This window comes from Leptodactylus fuscus, unplaced genomic scaffold, assembly GCF_031893055.1.
Source record: "Leptodactylus fuscus isolate aLepFus1 unplaced genomic scaffold, aLepFus1.hap2 HAP2_SCAFFOLD_84, whole genome shotgun sequence".
In the NCBI taxonomy this organism is placed as follows: Eukaryota; Metazoa; Chordata; class Amphibia; order Anura; family Leptodactylidae; genus Leptodactylus; species Leptodactylus fuscus.
This window is the reverse complement of record NW_027440882.1, coordinates 281030-300596: the sequence shown is the minus strand read 5'-3', so window position 1 is coordinate 300596 and position 19567 is coordinate 281030. Positions and strand designations below refer to the sequence as shown.

At 45.5% G+C, this 19567-nt stretch overlaps 1 protein-coding gene across 2 annotated transcripts in view; it reads left to right on the top strand.

Moving 5' to 3' along the window:
- The first annotated feature begins 454 nt into the window (after positions 1-454).
- The window catches only part of PTPRO (protein tyrosine phosphatase receptor type O), a 121805-nt gene continuing 102692 nt past the window's right edge, over positions 455-19567 (top strand). For both annotated transcript variants that reach the window (XM_075262056.1, XM_075262055.1), the window contains exons 1-3: positions 455-567; positions 14187-14460; positions 14602-14760. In XM_075262056.1, the coding sequence (XP_075118157.1) occupies positions 529-567; positions 14187-14460; positions 14602-14760 (472 nt within the window). In that variant the 5' untranslated portion in view covers positions 455-528. The remainder of the gene's footprint in view (positions 568-14186; positions 14461-14601; positions 14761-19567) is intronic.

Here is a 19567-nt window from a genome sequence, read left to right as displayed (position 1 = left end):
TGTGCAGAGGCTGGTATACAGTGATGGGTCAGATTGTGGTGTGTGCAGAGGCTGGTATACAGTGATGGGTCAGATTGTGGTGTGTGCAGAGGCTGGTATACAGTGATAGGTCAGATTGTGGTGTGTGCAGAGGCTGGTATACAGTGATGGGTCAGATTGTGGTGTGTGTAGTGGCTGGTATACAGTGATGGGTCAGATTGTGGTGTGTGCAGAGGCTGGTATACAGTGATGGGTCAGATTGTGGTGTGTGCAGAGGCTGGCAGGGAATGACGTCATTCCAGGGAGGTCCTTTCTCCATTCTGGTCCTCATGTTGATGCTATAGGGGGAGGGCGCAGCTGCTTCAGCACATTCATCCCCGGCTGCTGCTGCTGCTGCTGCTGCTTCTGCTGGAATAATAAGGCTTCATCTGTAGTATGTGACATTGGGCTAATCCCTGCGGCCCCCCCCATGTGACTGTGACTGACAGGCGCACACATCTGGCCGTCCATCTATTGTCTGTCTGCTGACATTTCCCTTCCTGCAGCTCAATGCCGCCTGTGCTCCTCTGTCTGCTCCTCCTGCTCCGGGTAAGACAACTCCCATCATCCGCTGTGTGTACTCGGGGGCATTGTTATTACCTCACCCTTTTTACCCCATAACATTGTGTGTTATTTTCCCGTGTTACCTTGTATTGGACCAGGACATAAGTAGGACGCTTGGGAGTGATGGGTATAGAAAGGAGGGCACAGAGATGCCCATTATAATTGGTTCTGGTCACCGACCCCCCCGACAGGGCAATATCAGAATCATCAGATTTATCATTGTGGATGAAATGACAATATCCTGAGCTCAGGACAAGGCCCAAGGCCCCACATCAGATCCAGCGAAACACAATGAGATACCAGATCTAGTGACCCAAAATCCTAGAGCAGATCTAGTGACCCACAAGTTCTGCTGCCTAGGGGGGCACTACTGGGGGGTCAGTTTATGGGGTTAAATTTCTCCTACATCGCTCCTGATTCTTGGTCGTCCTGATCCACAACAATCATATTGGCAGTCATGGTGGTCCCTGGTGCCTGCGCTGATTAAAATACACCTCACTCTTCTCGTAACATACCGCCATCTCCGGAAAAAGTGCCAACCGCACAACTCCATATTATTAAAAGAAAACAAGAGAGTGAAGGGTCAAGGTGCATCCCCCGACAACTCCGCAGGTTCCTGACACCCACTCCTCCCTTCATTAACTCAGATATTTGTACTTAGTATTTGTACTTAAAGGGCACCTGTAAATTATGTGACCCCTTTACAGTATAAGACATCTTTATATTATAGGGCACCTATATACTATATGACACCATTACATTATAGGGCACCTATATACTATATGACACCGTTACATTATAGGGCACCTATATACTATATGACACCGTTACATTATAGGGCACCTATATACTATATGACACCATTACATTATAGGGCACCTTTACATTGCATGACACTATTACGTTATAGGGCAACTATATACTATATGACAGTATTACATTATAGGCCACCTATATACTATATGACACCATTACATTATAGGGCACCTATATACTATATGACACTGTTACATTATAGGGCACATATATACTATATGACACCGTTACATTATAGGGCACCTATATACTATATGACACCATTACATTATAGGGCACCTATATACTATATGACACCATTACATTATAGGGCACCTATATACTATATGACAGTATTACATTATAGGGCACCTATATACTATATGACACTGTTACATTATAGGGCACCTATATACTATATGACACCATTACATTCTAGGGCACCTATATACTATATGACAGTATTACATTATAGGGCACCTATATACTATATGACACTGTTACATTATAGGGCACCTATATACTATATGACACCATTACATTATAGGGCACCTTTACATTGCATGACACCGTTACATTATAGGGCAACTATGTACTATATGACACCATTACATTATAGGGCACCTACATACTATATGACAGTATTACATTATAGGCCACCTATATACTATATGACACCATTACATTATAGGGCACCTATATACTATATGACACCGTTACATTATAGGGCACCTATATACTATATGATACCATTACATTATAGGGAACCTTTACATTGCATGACACCATTACATTATAGGGCACCTACATACTATATGACACCGTTACATTATAGGGCACCTATATACTATATGACACTATTACATTATAGGGAACCTATATACTATATGACACCATTACATTATAGGGCACCTATATACTATATGACACCATTACATTATAGGGCACCTATATGTTATATGGTACCCGCGACTTAGTCTGCGGTGATTGTAGCAGTGGGTATATACAGGCGCGGGTAAGGTTTTCGTACTGTGTATAAGGTATGGGATATGAAATGTAACTTTGTATCTTGTTGTTGCTGTAATTCTGAGAATACCTGAGACTTTTGTGTTGGATGTAATTTGTATTTCAGCTGCTATATATACGGTGTTGGTATAAACTGTACATAGTGTCTTTGGGACAGAGGGATTTGAAGTGAATAGACCTCGATATACGACATTGTAGGATTTGTTATTTTCTGCCAGTAGTGTGTTTCCATATTCTGATAGCAGTCACTTTGTTATTTGTCTGTGTCGGGGGGTGTCTTTTTTTGCGGGGCCGGGTGTAGTTTGTAGTTGTTGCATTTTCGGGAAATACTATTGGTTTGATCACTTTTGATTGATATTTGTATGATAATGAAAATAGTGAAAAAACAGGGGTTTTGGACTTTTCAGTATGTTTGCGGCTACGGCGTTAAGTGTCCAGGCAAAATATTTGTATAGCTTTGTAGAGCGGGCGATTTCGGATGCGGGGATACCTAACATGTATGTGTTTCACAGTATTTAACTACTTTTATATGTGTTCTAGGGAAAGGGGGGGATTTGAATTTTTAATCCTTTTTATTTTTTTTATATTTTTTTTTTACTTTTTTTAAACTTTTTTTTTGCATTTATTAGACGGCCTAGGGGTATTGACATGGGTGGGCGGTGTCGCGGATTGTCAGAGCGGTGGGGGTCGGCAAACATGGCTGCTCCGGAGCGTTAAAGAGCGCCTCCTAGAGAATCGTTAAGGTGAGGTGCAAAGTGGTAAAGTCTATGTATATGTGATTGTGTGGGGTTAGGGGCGAGGCTGCAGAGGGCAATAGGAATTTTGTGGCTTGCTATGGTCCAAAGTGTGTGAGATTGCAGAGATGGTGGTGTGAGTTTGGGTTTTGTGGGGGTCCTGGAACAAACGTATGTGCGCTATTGTGAGGAAAAGTAGCCTATTGCGCAATCGAGTGTAGTGACTATGTTTGTGGAAACTTTCAGCCAAATCGGTAGCGCGGGTTTTGCGTGATTGAGTAACAAACATCCAAACACACAAACACACAAACTCACAGATGACACCATTACATTGTATGACACTATTACATTATAGGGCACCTTTACATTGCGTGACACCATTACATTATAGGGCACCTATATACTATATGATACCATTACATTGTATGACACTGTCACGGGATGGTTAGAGTCTATACTATAGGCAATGTGTAATATATATTTCATGTGGAATGTATTCTCTAACCTGTTATATACATCAATGTGTAGTTGGCTGATTAGGGTCTAGTGTGTTAGCACATTGTATGCAAATACCTCTAACTAGTGAGGACCAGTGAGGACAATGGGTGGAGATAATCTGATCGGTGTCTCCAAGAAGATGTTGGATGGTGCATTGTCCATAGTAGACAGGGAGTCTGCTCTCCTTGGTATAGGTGAGGGGGGAAGGATCTGTGACTCAGCCCTTCCCACCCACAGATATAGGTGTAACAGTTTTAGTATATAGTATATAGCTAGCAGTTAGTATGTGTTAGCCGGCCTGTGCACAGCTCTGCAGAGAGCCAGAATTTAGTTACAGGACCAAGGAACCAAAGCTATCATTGGATTGTGACTTCTGTGGACTTATTGTTATTACGGTTGATGTGACCGCCGCCGGCTACTAACTTTGTGGATTACAATAAATTGCTGTTGTCTCCCGACCTCTTGCGTCCGTGTTGATTCAAAAGACCATCCGGAGGAAGACGTATACCTTCGCTCCGTGACAACTGGTTGGCAGCGGTGGGATCAACAGCGGACAGCGAGATGGACTACAGCAGCTCAGCGATTAATGGAGCCACAACCTCAGAATACAGGAACTGGACTATGGCAAGTCTACAAGTAAGGGCCCGGGAACTAAACCTGAGTTACCAGGGAAGAACGAAAGATCAACTGATCGAGGCACTGGAGGAGATGACCCTGCAAAGCGACCATGAGGAGGGCTGCCCCCAGGAGAGTGGAGAGATACGGGAGTGGCAGGTACAGACCCAAAAGAGCAGATGGGTTGTTTTGTATGAGGAGGAATTGGCAGTGCTGGGGCTAGGAGCAACTGCAGAGCAAAGGAGTAGAGCATTACAGAGGGCTCAGGAAACGGAGAAGGAGGAACAGAGAATGGCGCATGAAAAGGAAAGAATGGCGCATGAAAGGCGAATGGCTGAGATAACTACGAGGAATTATAATCAAACGTCGACCCCCAGCCCAACAGTGAGAGAACCACCATATGTCTCCCATAAACACTTCAAGACCTTTGATGAAGCGGCTGGGGATGTTGATGGATATTTTCAGGACTTCGAACACCAGTGCCACCTGATGGAAGTCCCAGAGAAGGATTGGGTCCGGTATCTGGTGGGGCACCTACGAGATGGGGCTGCGGAAGCTCTCAGAGCCATGGACCCTAGTGATCAGCGGGACTATGAGGCCATTAAAAGAGCGGTGCAGAAGTATTATGCAGTCACTCCAGAGACCTACCGAGTTCAGTTCCGCTCTTTGTCTTACAATGGGGGAAGCTCCTTCCACATGTTCGCCCACAAGTTGAAGCAAGCATGCAAGCGCTGGCTAGAAGGAGAGGAGGCTGTCACAGTCGATAAGATCCTCCAAGTCATACTTAAGGAACAGTTCTTTTCCCAGTGCCCCGCTGAGATCCGTGAGTGGGTGCTGGAACGGAACCCAGCCACAGTTGAGCAAGCTGCTTCTCTTGCAGATGAGGGCCTGACCATCAAGCCGCAGTGGAAGAGGTTGTTTGCAGAGGAGCGGAAAACTACCACAGTCCGCCAGACACCCTTCAGCCAGCCACCCACCTTTCGTGTCCGGCCTCAGGATTACAATTCCCCCTCTACCCCTGCCCCAGCCCATCGGCCTCCAGCTATGAACAACCCTGTCCCTAGACAACGACCCACTGGAAGAATGCTAGAGCGCAGATGTTTTGGGTGCGGGCGGCCTGGACATTTGCAAGCTAGTTGCCCTGCTAACATGGGGGCACGGGCCACCGTGGCATCCCGGCCTATTCACTACCTGGGAACCACCCCTAGGACAGAAAGTTTGGCCCCATTTCCAGATGACTCCATGAATGACCCATCTGTTCCACCTCCAGGGGTCTATGGGATTCAGCCTTCCGCCACACATCCCGCAAACCTCCAGAGGAAGCACTTGCAGGAGGTCCTACTGGATGGCCGAACAGTTGTTGGATTCCGGGACTCGGGAGCTTTCCTAACGGTAGCGGACCCCCGAGTTGTGCGACCCGAGGCCCTAGAGGAGGGCCCTGGCATTTCTATCAAGTTGGCAGGGGGTACTCAAAGACGTATTCCTAAAGCTACCGTGGAACTCGACTATGGTTATGGACCAAAACGATGCACAATTGGTGTGATGAGCGGGCTGCCGGCCGATGTTCTGTTAGGCAACGATGTTGGAAATCTACAGTGCCACTTTGTGGGAGCAGTGACCCGAAGCCAAGCTCAGAGAGACGCCAACATGGATCGACCGGATTTTCTGCCAGATGCCAGCCCTTCAAACCTACAACTTTACCATTCAGTACCGCCGAGGGAACCAACACCAGAACGCAGATGGGTTATCCCGGCAGGAGGACATATGAGCTATAGAGACTGATGTGCATTCCCCAATTTACCTGTGTAGGCCAATTGTGTCATGCACATGTTTTGACAGGGGGAGGGGTTGTCACGGGATGGTTAGAGTCTATACTATAGGCAATGTGTAATATATATTTCATGTGGAATGTATTCTCTAACCTGTTATATACATCAATGTGTAGTTGGCTGATTGGGGTCTAGTGTGTTAGCACATTGTATGCAAATACCTCTAACTAGTGAGGACCAGTGAGGACAATGGGTGGAGATAATCTGATCGGTGTCTCCAAGAAGATGTTGGATGGTGCATTGTCCATAGTAGACAGGGAGTCTGCTCTCCTTGGTATAGGTGAGGGGGGAAGGATCTGTGACTCAGCCCTTCCCACCCACAGATAGAGGAAGTAACAGTTTAGTATATAGTATATAGCTAGCAGTTAGTATGTGTTAGCCGGCCTGTGCACAGCTCTGCAGAGAGCCAGAATTTAGTTACAGGACCAAGGAACCAAAGCTATCATTGGATTGTGACTTCTGTGGACTTATTGTTATTACGGTTGATGTGACCGCCGCCGGCTACTAACTTTGTGGATTACAATAAATTGCTGTTGTCTCCCGACCTCTTGCGTCCGTGTTGATTCAAAAGACCATCCGGAGGAAGACGTATACCTTCGCTCCGTGACAGACACTATTACATTATAGGGCACCTTTACATTGCGTGACACCATTACATTATAGGGCACCTATATACTATATGATACCATTACATTATAGGGCACCTTTACATTGTATGACATTACTAAGTACAGTACAAATATCTGCAGTTAATGAAGGGAGGAGTGGGTGTCAGGAACCTGCGGAGTTGTCAGGGGATGCACCTTGACCCTTCACTCTCTTGTTTTCTTTTAATAATATGGAGTTGTGCGGTTGGCACTTTTTCCGGAGATGGCGGTATGTTACGAGAAGAGTGAGGTGTATTTTAATCAGCGCAGGCACCAGGGACCACCATGACTGCCAATATGATTGTTGTGGATCAGGACGACCAAGAATCAGGAGCGATGTAGGAGAAATTTAACCCCATAAACTCACCCCATAAACTTACCCCTTCCATAGCCGAGCTGAGCCCCCATCACCCCAGTGTTCTGCAGGGAGGATTCCATAGGACTGTTATATTTATCCCAATACACCCGCCCCACCCCACTCCAACCCACCTCCCCATATAGCGGTCACCAACGAAGAGGAAGATGAGACTCCATGGACTGTTATAACCCAAACCACCCCCCCATACCCACCACTCACCCACCCGAATCCAACTCCCCCCCCCCCACCGCCCACTTTACTAGCTGTGGCAATGCCAAATACCTATTTGGACGTGCCAATAAAGCTTTTTGATTTGATTTGATTTGTATTTTGCCCAGTGACGATTTTTGTTTTTTGGGTTAGGGGGGTTGAATGGACTTGCTGAAGGACTAATTTCTAGGCGTCAGCTTTGTCCAGACCCTCTATGACCACAGCTCCTGTATACAAGTCTACACCCCTCACTGTAGCAATTTGTCACAGACATATTGTAACTCCTGTTCTATAGAGCATATTGTACAACTAAAGAGCAGTATAGTGCATGTTATACAGCTGTACAGAGTACTAGTACTAGAGAACGGTATAGTGCATGCAGTACAGGTAGAGAGCGGTATAATGTATGTAGTACAGGTAGAGAGTGGTATAATGTATGTAGTACAGGTAGAGAGCGGTATAATGTATGTAGTACAGGTAGAGAGCGGTATAATGTATGTAGTACAGGTAGAGAGCGGTATAATGTATGTAGTACAGGTAGAGAGCGGTATAATGTATGTAGTACAGGTAGAGAGCGGTATAATGTATGTAGTACAGGTAGAGAGCGGTATAATGTATGTTGTACAGGTAGAGAGCGGTATAATGTATGTAGTACAGGTAGAGAGCGGTATAATGTATGTAGTACAGGTAGAGAGCTGTATAATGTATGTAGTACAGGTGGAGAGCGGTATAATGTATGTAGTACAGGTAGAGAGCGGTATAATGTATGTAGTACAGGTAGAGTGCGGTATAATGTATGTAGTACAGGTAGAGAGCGGTATAATGTATGTAGTACAGGTAGAGAGCGGTATAATGTATGTAGTACAGGTAGAGAGCGGTATAATGTATGTAGTACAGGTAGAGAGCGGTATAATGTATGTAGTACAGGTAGAGAGCGGTATAATGTATGTAGTACAGGTAGAGAGCGGTATAATGTATGTAGTACAGGTAGAGAGTGGTATAATGTATGTAGTACAGGTAGAGAGCGGTATAATGTATGTAGTACAGGTAGAGAGCGGTATAATGTATGTAGTACAGGTAGAGAGCGGTATAATGTATGTAGTACAGGTAGAGAGCGGTATAATGTATGTAGTACAGGTAGAGAGCGGTATAATGTATGTAGTACAGGTAGAGAGCGGTATAATGTATGTAGTACAGGTAGAGAGCGGTATAATGTATGTAGTACAGGTAGAGAGCGGTATAATGTATGTAGTACAGGTAGAGAGCGGTATAATGTATGTTGTACAGGTAGAGAGCGGTATAATGTATGTAGTACAGGTAGAGAGCGGTATAATGTATGTAGTACAGGTAGAGAGCTGTATAATGTATGTAGTACAGGTGGAGAGCGGTATAATGTATGTAGTACAGGTAGAGAGCGGTATAATGTATGCAATACAGGTAGAGAGTGGTATAATGTATGTAGTACAGGTAGAGAGCGGTATAATGTATGTAGTACAGGTAGAGAGCGGTATAATGTATGTAGTACAGGTAGAGAGCGGTATAATGTATGTAGTACAGGTAGAGTGCGGTATAATGTATGCAGTACAGGTAGAGAGCGGTATAATGTATGTAGTACAGGTAGAGAGCGGTATAATGTATGTAGTACAGGTAGAGAGCGGTATAATGTATGTAGTACAGGTAGAGAGCGGTATAATGTATGTAGTACAGGTAGAGAGCGGTATAATGTATGTAGTACAGGTAGAGAGCGGTATAATGTATGTAGTACAGGTAGAGAGCGGTATAATGTATGTAGTACAGGTAGAGAGCGGTATAATGTATGTAGTACAGGTAGAGAGCGGTATAATGTATGTAGTACAGGTAGAGAGCGGTATAATGTATGTAGTACAGGTAGAGAGCGGTATAATGTATGTAGTACAGGTAGAGAGCGGTATAATGTATGTAGTACAGGTAGAGAGCGGTATAATGTATGTAGTACAGGTAGAGAGCGGTATAATGTATGTAGTACAGGTAGAGAGCGGTATAATGTATGTAGTACAGGTAGAGAGCGGTATAATGTATGCAGTACAGGTAGAGAGCGGTATAATGTATGCAGTACAGGTAGAGAGCGGTATAATGTATGCAGTACAGGTAGAGAGCGGTATAATGTATGTAGTACAGGTAGAGAGCGGTATAATGTATGTAGTACAGGTAGAGAGCGGTATAATGTATGTAGTACAGGTAGAGAGCGGTATAATGTATGTAGTACAGGTAGAGAGCTGTATAATGTATGTAGTACAGGTAGAGAGCGGTATAATGTATGTAGTACAGGTAGAGAGCGGTATAATGTATGCAGTACAGGTAGAGAGCGGTATAATGTATGTAGTACAGGTAGAGAGCGGTATAATGTATGTAGTACAGGTAGAGAGCGGTATAATGTATGCAGTACAGGTAGAGAGCGGTATAATGTATGCAGTACAGGTAGAGAGCGGTATAATGTATGCAGTACAGGTAGAGAGCGGTATAATGTATGCAGTACAGGTAGCGAGCGGTATAATGTATGCAGTACAGGTAGAGAGCGGTATAATGTATGTAGTACAGGTAGAGAGCGGTATAATGTATGTAGTACAGGTAGAGAGCGGTATAATGTATGTAGTACAGGTAGAGAGCGGTATAATGTATGTAGTACAGGTAGAGAGCTGTATAATGTATGTAGTACAGGTAGAGAGCGGTATAATGTATGTAGTACAGGTAGAGAGCGGTATAATGTATGTAGTACAGGTAGAGAGCGGTATAATGTATGTAGTACAGGTAGAGAGTGGTATAATGTATGTAGTACAGGTAGAGAGCGGTATAATGTATGTAGTACAGGTAGAGAGCGGTATAATGTATGCAGCACAGGTAGAGAGCGGTATAATGTATGCAGTACAGGTAGAGAGCTGTATAATGTATGTAGTACAGGTAGAGAGCGGTATAATGTATGTAGTACAGGTAGAGAGCGGTATAATGTATGTAGTACAGGTAGAGAGCGGTATAATGTATGTAGTACAGGTAGAGAGTGGTATAATGTATGTAGTACAGGTAGAGAGCGGTATAATGTATGTAGTACAGGTAGAGAGCGGTATAATGTATGTAGTACAGGTAGAGAGCGGTATAATGTATGTAGTACAGGTAGAGAGCGGTATAATGTATGTAGTACAGGTAGAGAGCGGTATAATGTATGTAGTACAGGTAGAGAGCGGTATAATGTATGTAGTACAGGTAGAGAGCGGTATAATGTATGTAGTACAGGTAGAGAGCGGTATAATGTATGTAGTACAGGTAGAGAGCGGTATAATGTATGTAGTACAGGTAGAGAGCGGTATAATGTATGTAGTACAGGTAGAGAGCGGTATAATGTATGTAGTACAGGTAGAGAGCGGTATAATGTATGTAGTACAGGTAGAGAGCGGTATAATGTATGTAGTACAGGTAGAGAGCGGTATAATGTATGTAGTACAGGTAGAGAGCGGTATAATGTATGTAGTACAGGTAGAGAGCGGTATAATGTATGTAGTACAGGTAGAGTGCGGTATAATGTATGCAGTACAGGTAGAGAGCGGTATAATGTATGTAGTACAGGTAGAGTGCGGTATAATGTATGTAGTACAGGTAGAGAGCGGTATAATGTATGTAGTACAGGTAGAGAGCGGTATAATGTATGTAGTACAGGTAGAGAGCGGTATAATGTATGCAGTACAGGTAGAGAGTGGTATAATGTATGTAGTACAGGTAGAGAGCGGTATAATGTATGCAGCACAGGTAGAGAGCGGTATAATGTATGCAATACAGGTAGAGAGCGGTATAATGTATGTAGTACAGGTAGAGAGCGGTATAATGTATGTAGTACAGGTAGAGAGCGGTATAATGTATGTAGTACAGGTAGAGAGCGGTATAATGTATGTAGTACAGGTAGAGAGCGGTATAATGTATGTAGTACAGGTAGAGTGCGGTATAATGTATGTAGTACAGGTAGAGAGCGGTATAATGTATGTAGTACAGGTAGAGAGCGGTATAATGTATGTAGTACAGGTAGAGAGCGGTATAATGTATGCAGTACAGGTAGAGAGCGGTATAATGTATGTAGTACAGGTAGAGAGCGGTATAATGTATGTAGTACAGGTAGAGAGCGGTATAATGTATGTAGTACAGGTAGAGTGCGGTATAATGTATGTAGTACAGGTAGAGAGCGGTATAATGTATGTAGTACAGGTAGAGAGCGGTATAATGTATGTAGTACAGGTAGAGAGCAGTATAATGTATGTAGTACAGGTAGAGAGCGTTATAATGTATGTAGTACAGGTGGAGAGCGGTATAATGTATGTAGTACAGGTAGAGAGCGGTATAATGTATGTAGTACAGGTAGAGAGCGGTATAATGTATGTAGTACAGGTAGAGAGCGGTATAATGTATGTAGTACAGGTAGAGAGCGGTATAATGTATGTAGTACAGGTAGAGAGTGGTATAATGTATGTAGTACAGGTAGAGAGCGGTATAATGTATGTAGTACAGGTAGAGAACGGTATAATGTATGTAGTACAGGTAGAGAGTGGTATAATGTATGTAGTACAGGTAGAGAGCGGTATAATGTATGTAGTACAGGTAGAGAGCGGTATAATGTATGTAGTACAGGTAGAGAGCGGTATAATGTATGTAGTACAGGTAGAGAGCGGTATAATGTATGTAGTACAGGTAGAGAGCGGTATAATGTATGTAGTACAGGTAGAGAGCGGTATAATGTATGTAGTACAGGTAGAGAGCGGTATAATGTATGTAGTACAGGTAGAGAGCGGTATAATGTATGTAGTACAGGTAGAGAGCGGTATAATGTATGTAGTACAGGTAGAGAGCGGTATAATGTATGTAGTACAGGTAGAGAGCGGTATAATGTATGCAATACAGGTAGAGAGTGGTATAATGTATGCAGTACAGGTAGAGAGCGGTATAATGTATGTAGTACAGGTAGAGAGCGGTATAATGTATGTAGTACAGGTAGAGAGCGGTATAATGTATGTAGTACAGGTAGAGAGCGGTATAATGTATGTAGTACAGGTAGAGAGCGGTATAATGTATGTAGTACAGGTAGAGAGTGGTATAATGTATGTAGTACAGGTAGAGAGCGGTATAATGTATGTAGTACAGGTAGAGAGCGGTATAATGTATGTAGTACAGGTAGAGAGCGGTATAATGTATGTAGTACAGGTAGAGAGCGGTGTAGATCAAGATAAAACTTGAATTGCTTTAAGATGGAAATCCACCATTCCGCTGGCTGTGGACACTGACTTACTTCCTAGGATGTCTCTAACCTGGGCTGCTTGACAGACTCCCTCCACAACACTGTATCTGCTTTTGATGCTATCTGGGATCAATGGGATATCTCTTGTACATTGAGAAACTTGTGCCGCCTCCCTTCTCTCCTACACCCGCACTTTTTCTTTGTTGTCTCTTGGTCTTGTGCCGGTCTCTAGTCTGATTGCCTTATTGCCATTACCTTGTCTTGGACTTCCTTGTACATTTGGATCCATCTTGTAATACTTCTTATACGTTTCCTTCTGAGGGCAAAATTATCAGCATTTACACTAGAAAAGTGATGCAAGTCTATGCCCAGGGGTGCAGCGGGAGTCACCTCACACATCTGGGGGCGCAGGAGATATGAAAAGTGATGTAAGTCTATGCCCAGGGGTGCAGCGGGAGTCACCTCACACATCTGGGGGCACAGGAGATATGAAAAGTGATGTAAGTCTACGCCCAGGGGTGCAGCGGGAGTCACCTCACACATCTGGGGGCGCAGGAGATATGCAAAGTGATGTAAGTCTACACCCAGGGGTGCAGCGGGAGTCACCTCACACATCTGGGGGCGCAGGAGATATGAAAAGTGATGTAAGTCTACGCCCAGGGGTGCAGCGGGAGTCACCTCACACATCTGGGGGCGCGGGAGATATGAAAAGTGATGTAAGTCTACGCCCAGGGGTGCAGCGGGAGTCACCTCACACATCTGGGGGCGCAGGAGATATGAAAAGTGATGTAAGTCTACGCCCAGGGGTGCAGCGGGAGTCACCTCACACATCTGGGGCGCGGGAGATATGCAAAGTGATGTAAGTCTACGCCCAGGGGTGCAGCGGGAGTCACCTCACACATCTGGGGGCGCAGGAGATATGAAAAGTGATGTAAGTCTACGCCCAGGGGTGCAGCGGGAGTCACCTCACACATCTGGGGGCGCAGGAGATATGCAAAGTGATGTAAGTCTACGCCCAGGGGTGCAGCGGGAGTCACCTCACACATCTGGGGGCGCAGCAGATATGCAAAGTGATGTAAGTCTACGCCCAGGGGTGCAGCGGGAGTCACCTCACACATCTGGGGGCGCAGGAGATATGCAAAGTGATGTAAGTCTACGCCCAGGGGTGCAGCGGGAGTCACCTCACACATCTGGGGGCGCAGCAGATATGAAAAGTGATGTAAGTCTACGCCTAGGGGTGCAGCGGGAGTCACCTCACACATCTGGGGGCGCAGGAGATATGCAAAGTGATGTAAGTCTACGCCCAGGGGTGCAGCGGGAGTCACCTCACACATCTGGGGGCGCAGCAGATATGAAAAGTGATGTAAGTCTACGCCCAGGGGTGCAGCGGGAGTCACCTCACACATCTGGGGGCGCAGCAGATATGAAAAGTGATGTAAGTCTACGCCTAGGGGTGCAGCGGGAGTCACCTCACACATCTGGGGGCGCAGGAGATATGCAAAGTGATGTAAGTCTACGCCCAGGGGTGCAGCGGGAGTCACCTCACACATCTGGGGGCGCAGCAGATATGAAAAGTGATGTTGATAACTCCCCCGTTATTTCCATTTCTAGCCTATCTCTCATCCTGGCATTTCCTTTTAGGAATCTTCCATGTTCCAAGTGACGGTCACAGACGACAACCTCATCCTCATCTCCCTGGAGGATTCCGATGTGACATCTTTGTCCTCCGTGTATGTTGTGAAGATCACAGGTGAATCCAAAAACTACTTCTTCCAGTTTGAGGAGTTTAACAGTTCTCTGCCGAGTCCTCTGCTCTTCAATGCCACTTACCATGGACTCTATTACATAATCACCTTAATGGTGATAAACGCCAACCTGGCCTCAAGACCGGCAAGATCAGTGACCGTTCTGACCAGTAAGTATGTCTACCATGAGCGTCCCGTGGCAGGGGCTACAGTGGTCTGATAACCCCCACAAGTGCCTCCTCCCAGCACAGAGCTGCTGACATGGGACTTTCCTTCCAGGACTCCCAATAACACTTACGTCTTTCTTGCAGAGCCGCTTCCGGTTACCAGGGTATTGATCCATGACTACATACCGTCTCCAGAAACAGGAGTTGTGTTTGAGGTTTACTACCCCGAAAAGTTCAACGTTTTCACAAGAGTTAACATCAGTTATTGGGAAGGAAGCAACTTCCGTACAATGCTATACAAAGGTCTGCATCATATAAGAACCCAAATAGTGGGAGGGAAATAGAGTCATACTAACAAACAGTAGTAGTGATACTAATGATAGTAGTAGTGGTGGTGGTAGTGATAGTAGTACTAGTAATAATGATGGTAGTAGTGATAATGGTGATAGTAGTAGTGGTGGTAGTAGTGATACTAATGATAGTAGTAGTGGTGGTGGTAGTGATAGTAGTACTAGTAATAATGATGGTAGTAGTGATAATGGTGATAGTAGTAGTGGTGGTAGTAGTAGTGGGGGTAGTAGTGATACTAATGATAGTAGTAGTGGTGGTAGTAGTACTAGTAATAATGATGGTAGTAGTGATAATGGTGATAGTAGTAGTGGTGGTAGTAGTGATACTAATGATTGTAGTAGTGGTGGTGGTAGTGATAGTAGTACTAGTAATAATGATGGTAGTAGTGATAATGGTGATAGTAGTAGTGGTGGTAGTAGTGATACTAATGATAGTAGTAGTGGTGGTGGTAGTGATAGTAGTACTAGTAATAATGATGGTAGTAGTGATAATGGTGATAGTAGTAGTGGTGGTAGTAGTGATACTAATGATTGTAGTAGTGGTGGTGGTAGTGATAGTAGTACTAGTAATAATGATAGTAGTAGTGGTGGTGGTAGTGATAGTAGTACTAGTAATAATGATGGTAGTAGTGATAATGGTGATAGTAGTAGTGGTGGTAGTAGTGATACTAATAATTGTAGTAGTGGTGGTAGTAGTGATAGTAGTACTAGTAATAATGATGGTAGTAGTGGGGGTAGTAGTGATAATGGTGATAGTAGTAGTAGTGATAGTAGTACTAGTAATAATGATGGTAGTAGTGGGGGTAGTAGTGATAATGGTGATAGTAGTAGTAGTGATAGTAGTACTAGTAATAATGATGGTAGTAGTGGGGGTAGTAGTGATAATGGTGATAGTAGTAGTGGGGGTAGTAGTGATACTAATGATAGTAGTAGTGTTGGTAGTAGTGATAGTAGTACTAGTAATAATGATATTAGTAGTGGTGGTAGTAGTGATAGTAGTACTAGTAATAACAGTCCGTGGAGTCTCATCTTCCTCTTAGTTGGTGACCGCTATATGGGGAGGTGGGGTGGGGGTGGGGCGGGTGTATTGGGATAAATATAACAGTCCGTGGAGTCTCATCTTCCTCTTGTTTGGTGACTGCTATATGGGGGGGTGGGGGTGGGGGTGGGGCGGGTGTATTGGGATAAATATAACAGTCCGTGGAGTCTCATCTTCCTCTGGTTTGGTGACAGCTGGACACGTATTGGGCAGCGATCTCCACAGTGGCCTCTTCTTCTCCCAGTAGGATGTAGAGTTTCTTCTTCTCCCAGTCTGGGATGTGGGCAGAGAGTCTTTGGTAGTAGACGGCCCTCACAGCTGAGTATTTGGTGCAGTGTAGCAGGAAGTGGGTCTGGTCTTCTAGGGCCCCCTGGTCACAGTGCTGGCACAGTCTCTTCTCCCGTGGCTTGTACGTCTGCCTGTATCGCCCCGTCTCTATCTCTAGGTTGTGGGCGCTCAGTCTGTACCGGCTCAGGGTCTGTCTGTGCTTGGGGTGGCGTATTCTCTCCAGGTAGGTGGCCATGGTGTAGTCCCTTTGTAGGGATTGGTACACGGTGAGTTTCTTGGAGTTATTTATTTCATTTCTCCATTCTTCAATGTACCGCTCTCTGTTTGCCTCTGTGGTCGCCTTTATTTCGGCCTTGGTTATCATCTGTTGGTGTTTTTGGTTTGGTGGTTGGCTGCTGTTTGGTTGGGGAGTGTCTGGTTTGCTCAGGTGGCTTAGCCATGCTTGGTGGTGGTAGGAGTCGCTCCCCTGGATGTGTGCCTGGAAAGCTAGCGCCCTCTTCTGTATGGTGAGCCATAGGGGGAGTCTGCCTAGCTCTGCCCTGCAGGCCATGTTGGTGGTGTTGCGATGGACATGGAGCAGGTATTTGCAGAACTCCAGGTGGAAGTTCTCTGTTGGGCTGGAATCCCACTTTGACTGGTCTGGGTAGGTGGCTGGGCCCCAAACCTCGCTGCCATAGAGAAGGATCGGGGAGATGACTGCGTCAAATATCTTCAGCCAGACCCTCACCGGTGGTTTGAGGTGGTGCAGTTGTCTTCTGATGGCATATGGTATATGTAGTACTAGTGATGGTATATAGTAGTACTAGTGATGGTATATATAGTAGTACTAGTGATGGTATATATGTAGTAGTAGTACTAGTGATGGTATATAGTAGTACTAGTGATGGTATATATACTAGTACTAGTGATGGTATATATAGTAGTACTAGTGATGGTATATATAGTAGCACTAGTGATGGTATATATGTAGTAGTAGTACTAGTGATGGTATATATAGTAGTAGTAGTACTAGTGATGGTATATGTAGTAGTACTTGTGATGGTATATATAGTAGTAGTACTAGTGATGGTATATATAGTAGTACTAGTGATGGTATATATAGGCAGAGTGCTGATCTGCGGCGACCTAAACGCCAGGACTGGCACAGAGATAGACTACCTGTCCTCTGATGGAAACCTGCACATCCCGGTAGGCGAGGTCCACCACCTGGAGTCTGCACAGAGAAGAAGAAATAGCTATGACAGTCGTCAACAAGAGCGGGAGACAGCTGCTGAACCTGTGCCGGAGTCTGGGACTGTACATAATAAACGGGCGTACCAGAGGGGACACTCAGGGACGCTTCACACTAAACTCCCATGTGGGCAACAGCGTGGTGGACTATGCCATCACAGACGCAGACCCAGCAGACATAGATGCTCTCATAGTCACCCCTGAGACACACCTGTCAGACCACAATCAGATCCTGCTGTACATGAGATCCACTGACAAGCCCCTCACACAGCAGCCCCACCAGATTGGTCTCTACAACCTGCCACCATTCTTTAAATGGGCCAGTCACCGGGCCACCGAATACACCAATGCGGCTAACCGACCCGAAATCAAGGAACTGCTCACAAACTTCTATATGAGTTCCTACCAGCCAGACCAACAAGGGGTCACCCGAGCAGTGAAGGACTTCAGTAACATCCTGTACACCACGGCAGAACTAGCAGGCCTGAAACAGACAAAGCCCAAGAGACCGACTAACAAACAGTCTCACAAATGGTTTGACAGTGACTGCAAGGCTCTACGCCGTTCTCTAAGGGCAGCCTCCAACCAGAAACACAGAGACCCCCAACAACAGAGAGACGAGGGAAGCCTACAACAATCTATGCAAGCAATACAAGGGCACCCTCAGAGAGAAGAAACAGAGATACCTCTCCCACAAAATACAGCAACTAGAGGACTCCCTCCAGGACAGCTCATTCTGGGAGACCTGGCACCACATGGGCACAAAGCCCAAGAAAAACTCTCTCCACATCCAAAATGGCAATATCTGGCTCAACTACTTCAGAGGTCTCTACAAAAACATCCCAGAAGAAGACCTAACTCCAGAACAGCAACAGATAATCACCAAACTGAGGGACATGGAAAAAGTCATCAAAGACTTCCAGAACCCTCTGGACTCGCCAATCACCATAAAAGATATACAGGAAAGAATTGTCCTGCTGAAAGGCAAAAAGGCCAGTGGCCCTGACGGCATCCTACCAGAGATGATCAAATACAGCCCTCCAGCAATACACGCGGCACTGGCAAAGCTATTCACCCTCGTGCTCAATGCTGGACACTTCCCCGAAGACTGGAACAAAGGCCTCATAACCCCCATCTACAAGAATGGGGACCAATATGACTCCAACAACTACAGAGGGATCTGCGTCAGCAGCACATAGCTGGGGAAACTGTTCAACAGCATCATCAATAACAGAATCCTCACCTTCCTCACACAACACGGGGTCCTCAGCAAGAGCCAAGCAGGGTTCATGCCAAACCACCGCACCACAGACCATATCTACACCCTGCACAGCCTCATCAAGACGCACGTCCACAACACCAGAAGAGGCAAGATATTCGCCTGCTTCGTAGACTTTAAGAAGGCGTTTGATTCAGTATGGCACCCAGGCCTACTCCTAAAACTCCTAGAGAGTGGAATAGGAGGAAGAACGTACGACGTCATCAAGAGCTCCTACACCAGAAACCAGTGCAGTGTGAAGGTGAATGGGAAAAGGACCGCATACTTCCAACAGGCCCGAGGGGTCAGACAAGGCTGTAGCCTGAGCCCAACGCTCTTCAACATCTATATCAATGAACTGGCTACAGCTCTGGAGGCCTCACCAACCCCAGGCCTCACCCTGAACAATCGAGAGGTGAAGTTCCTGCTATACGCCGACGACCTCCTACTCCTGGCCCCCACCGAGAAAGACCTCCAAGAAAGCCTGTCAGTGCTGGAAAAATTCAGCACCACATGGGCCCTACCCATCAACCAGAAGAAGACCAAAGTCATGGTATTTCAGAAGAAGGGCCACAATAAAGCCTCCACCACCTCACAATTCACACTGAACGGCTCCACACTGGAGAAAACCAACAGCTACACCGACCTGGGGCTGGAGCTCAGCCAATCAGGAAGCTTCAAAGCAGCAATAGAAACCCTGAAAGCAAAAGCCTGCAGAACCTTCTACGCCATCAGAAGACAACTGTACCACCTCAAACCACCGGTGAGGGTCTGGCTGAAGATATTTGACGCTGTCATCTCCCCGATCCTTCTCTATGGCAGCGAGGTTTGGGGCCCAGCCACCTACCCAGACCAGTCAAAGTGGGATTCCAGCCCAACAGAGAACTTCCACCTGGAGTTCTGCAAATACCTGCTCCATGTCCATCGCAACACCACCAACATGGC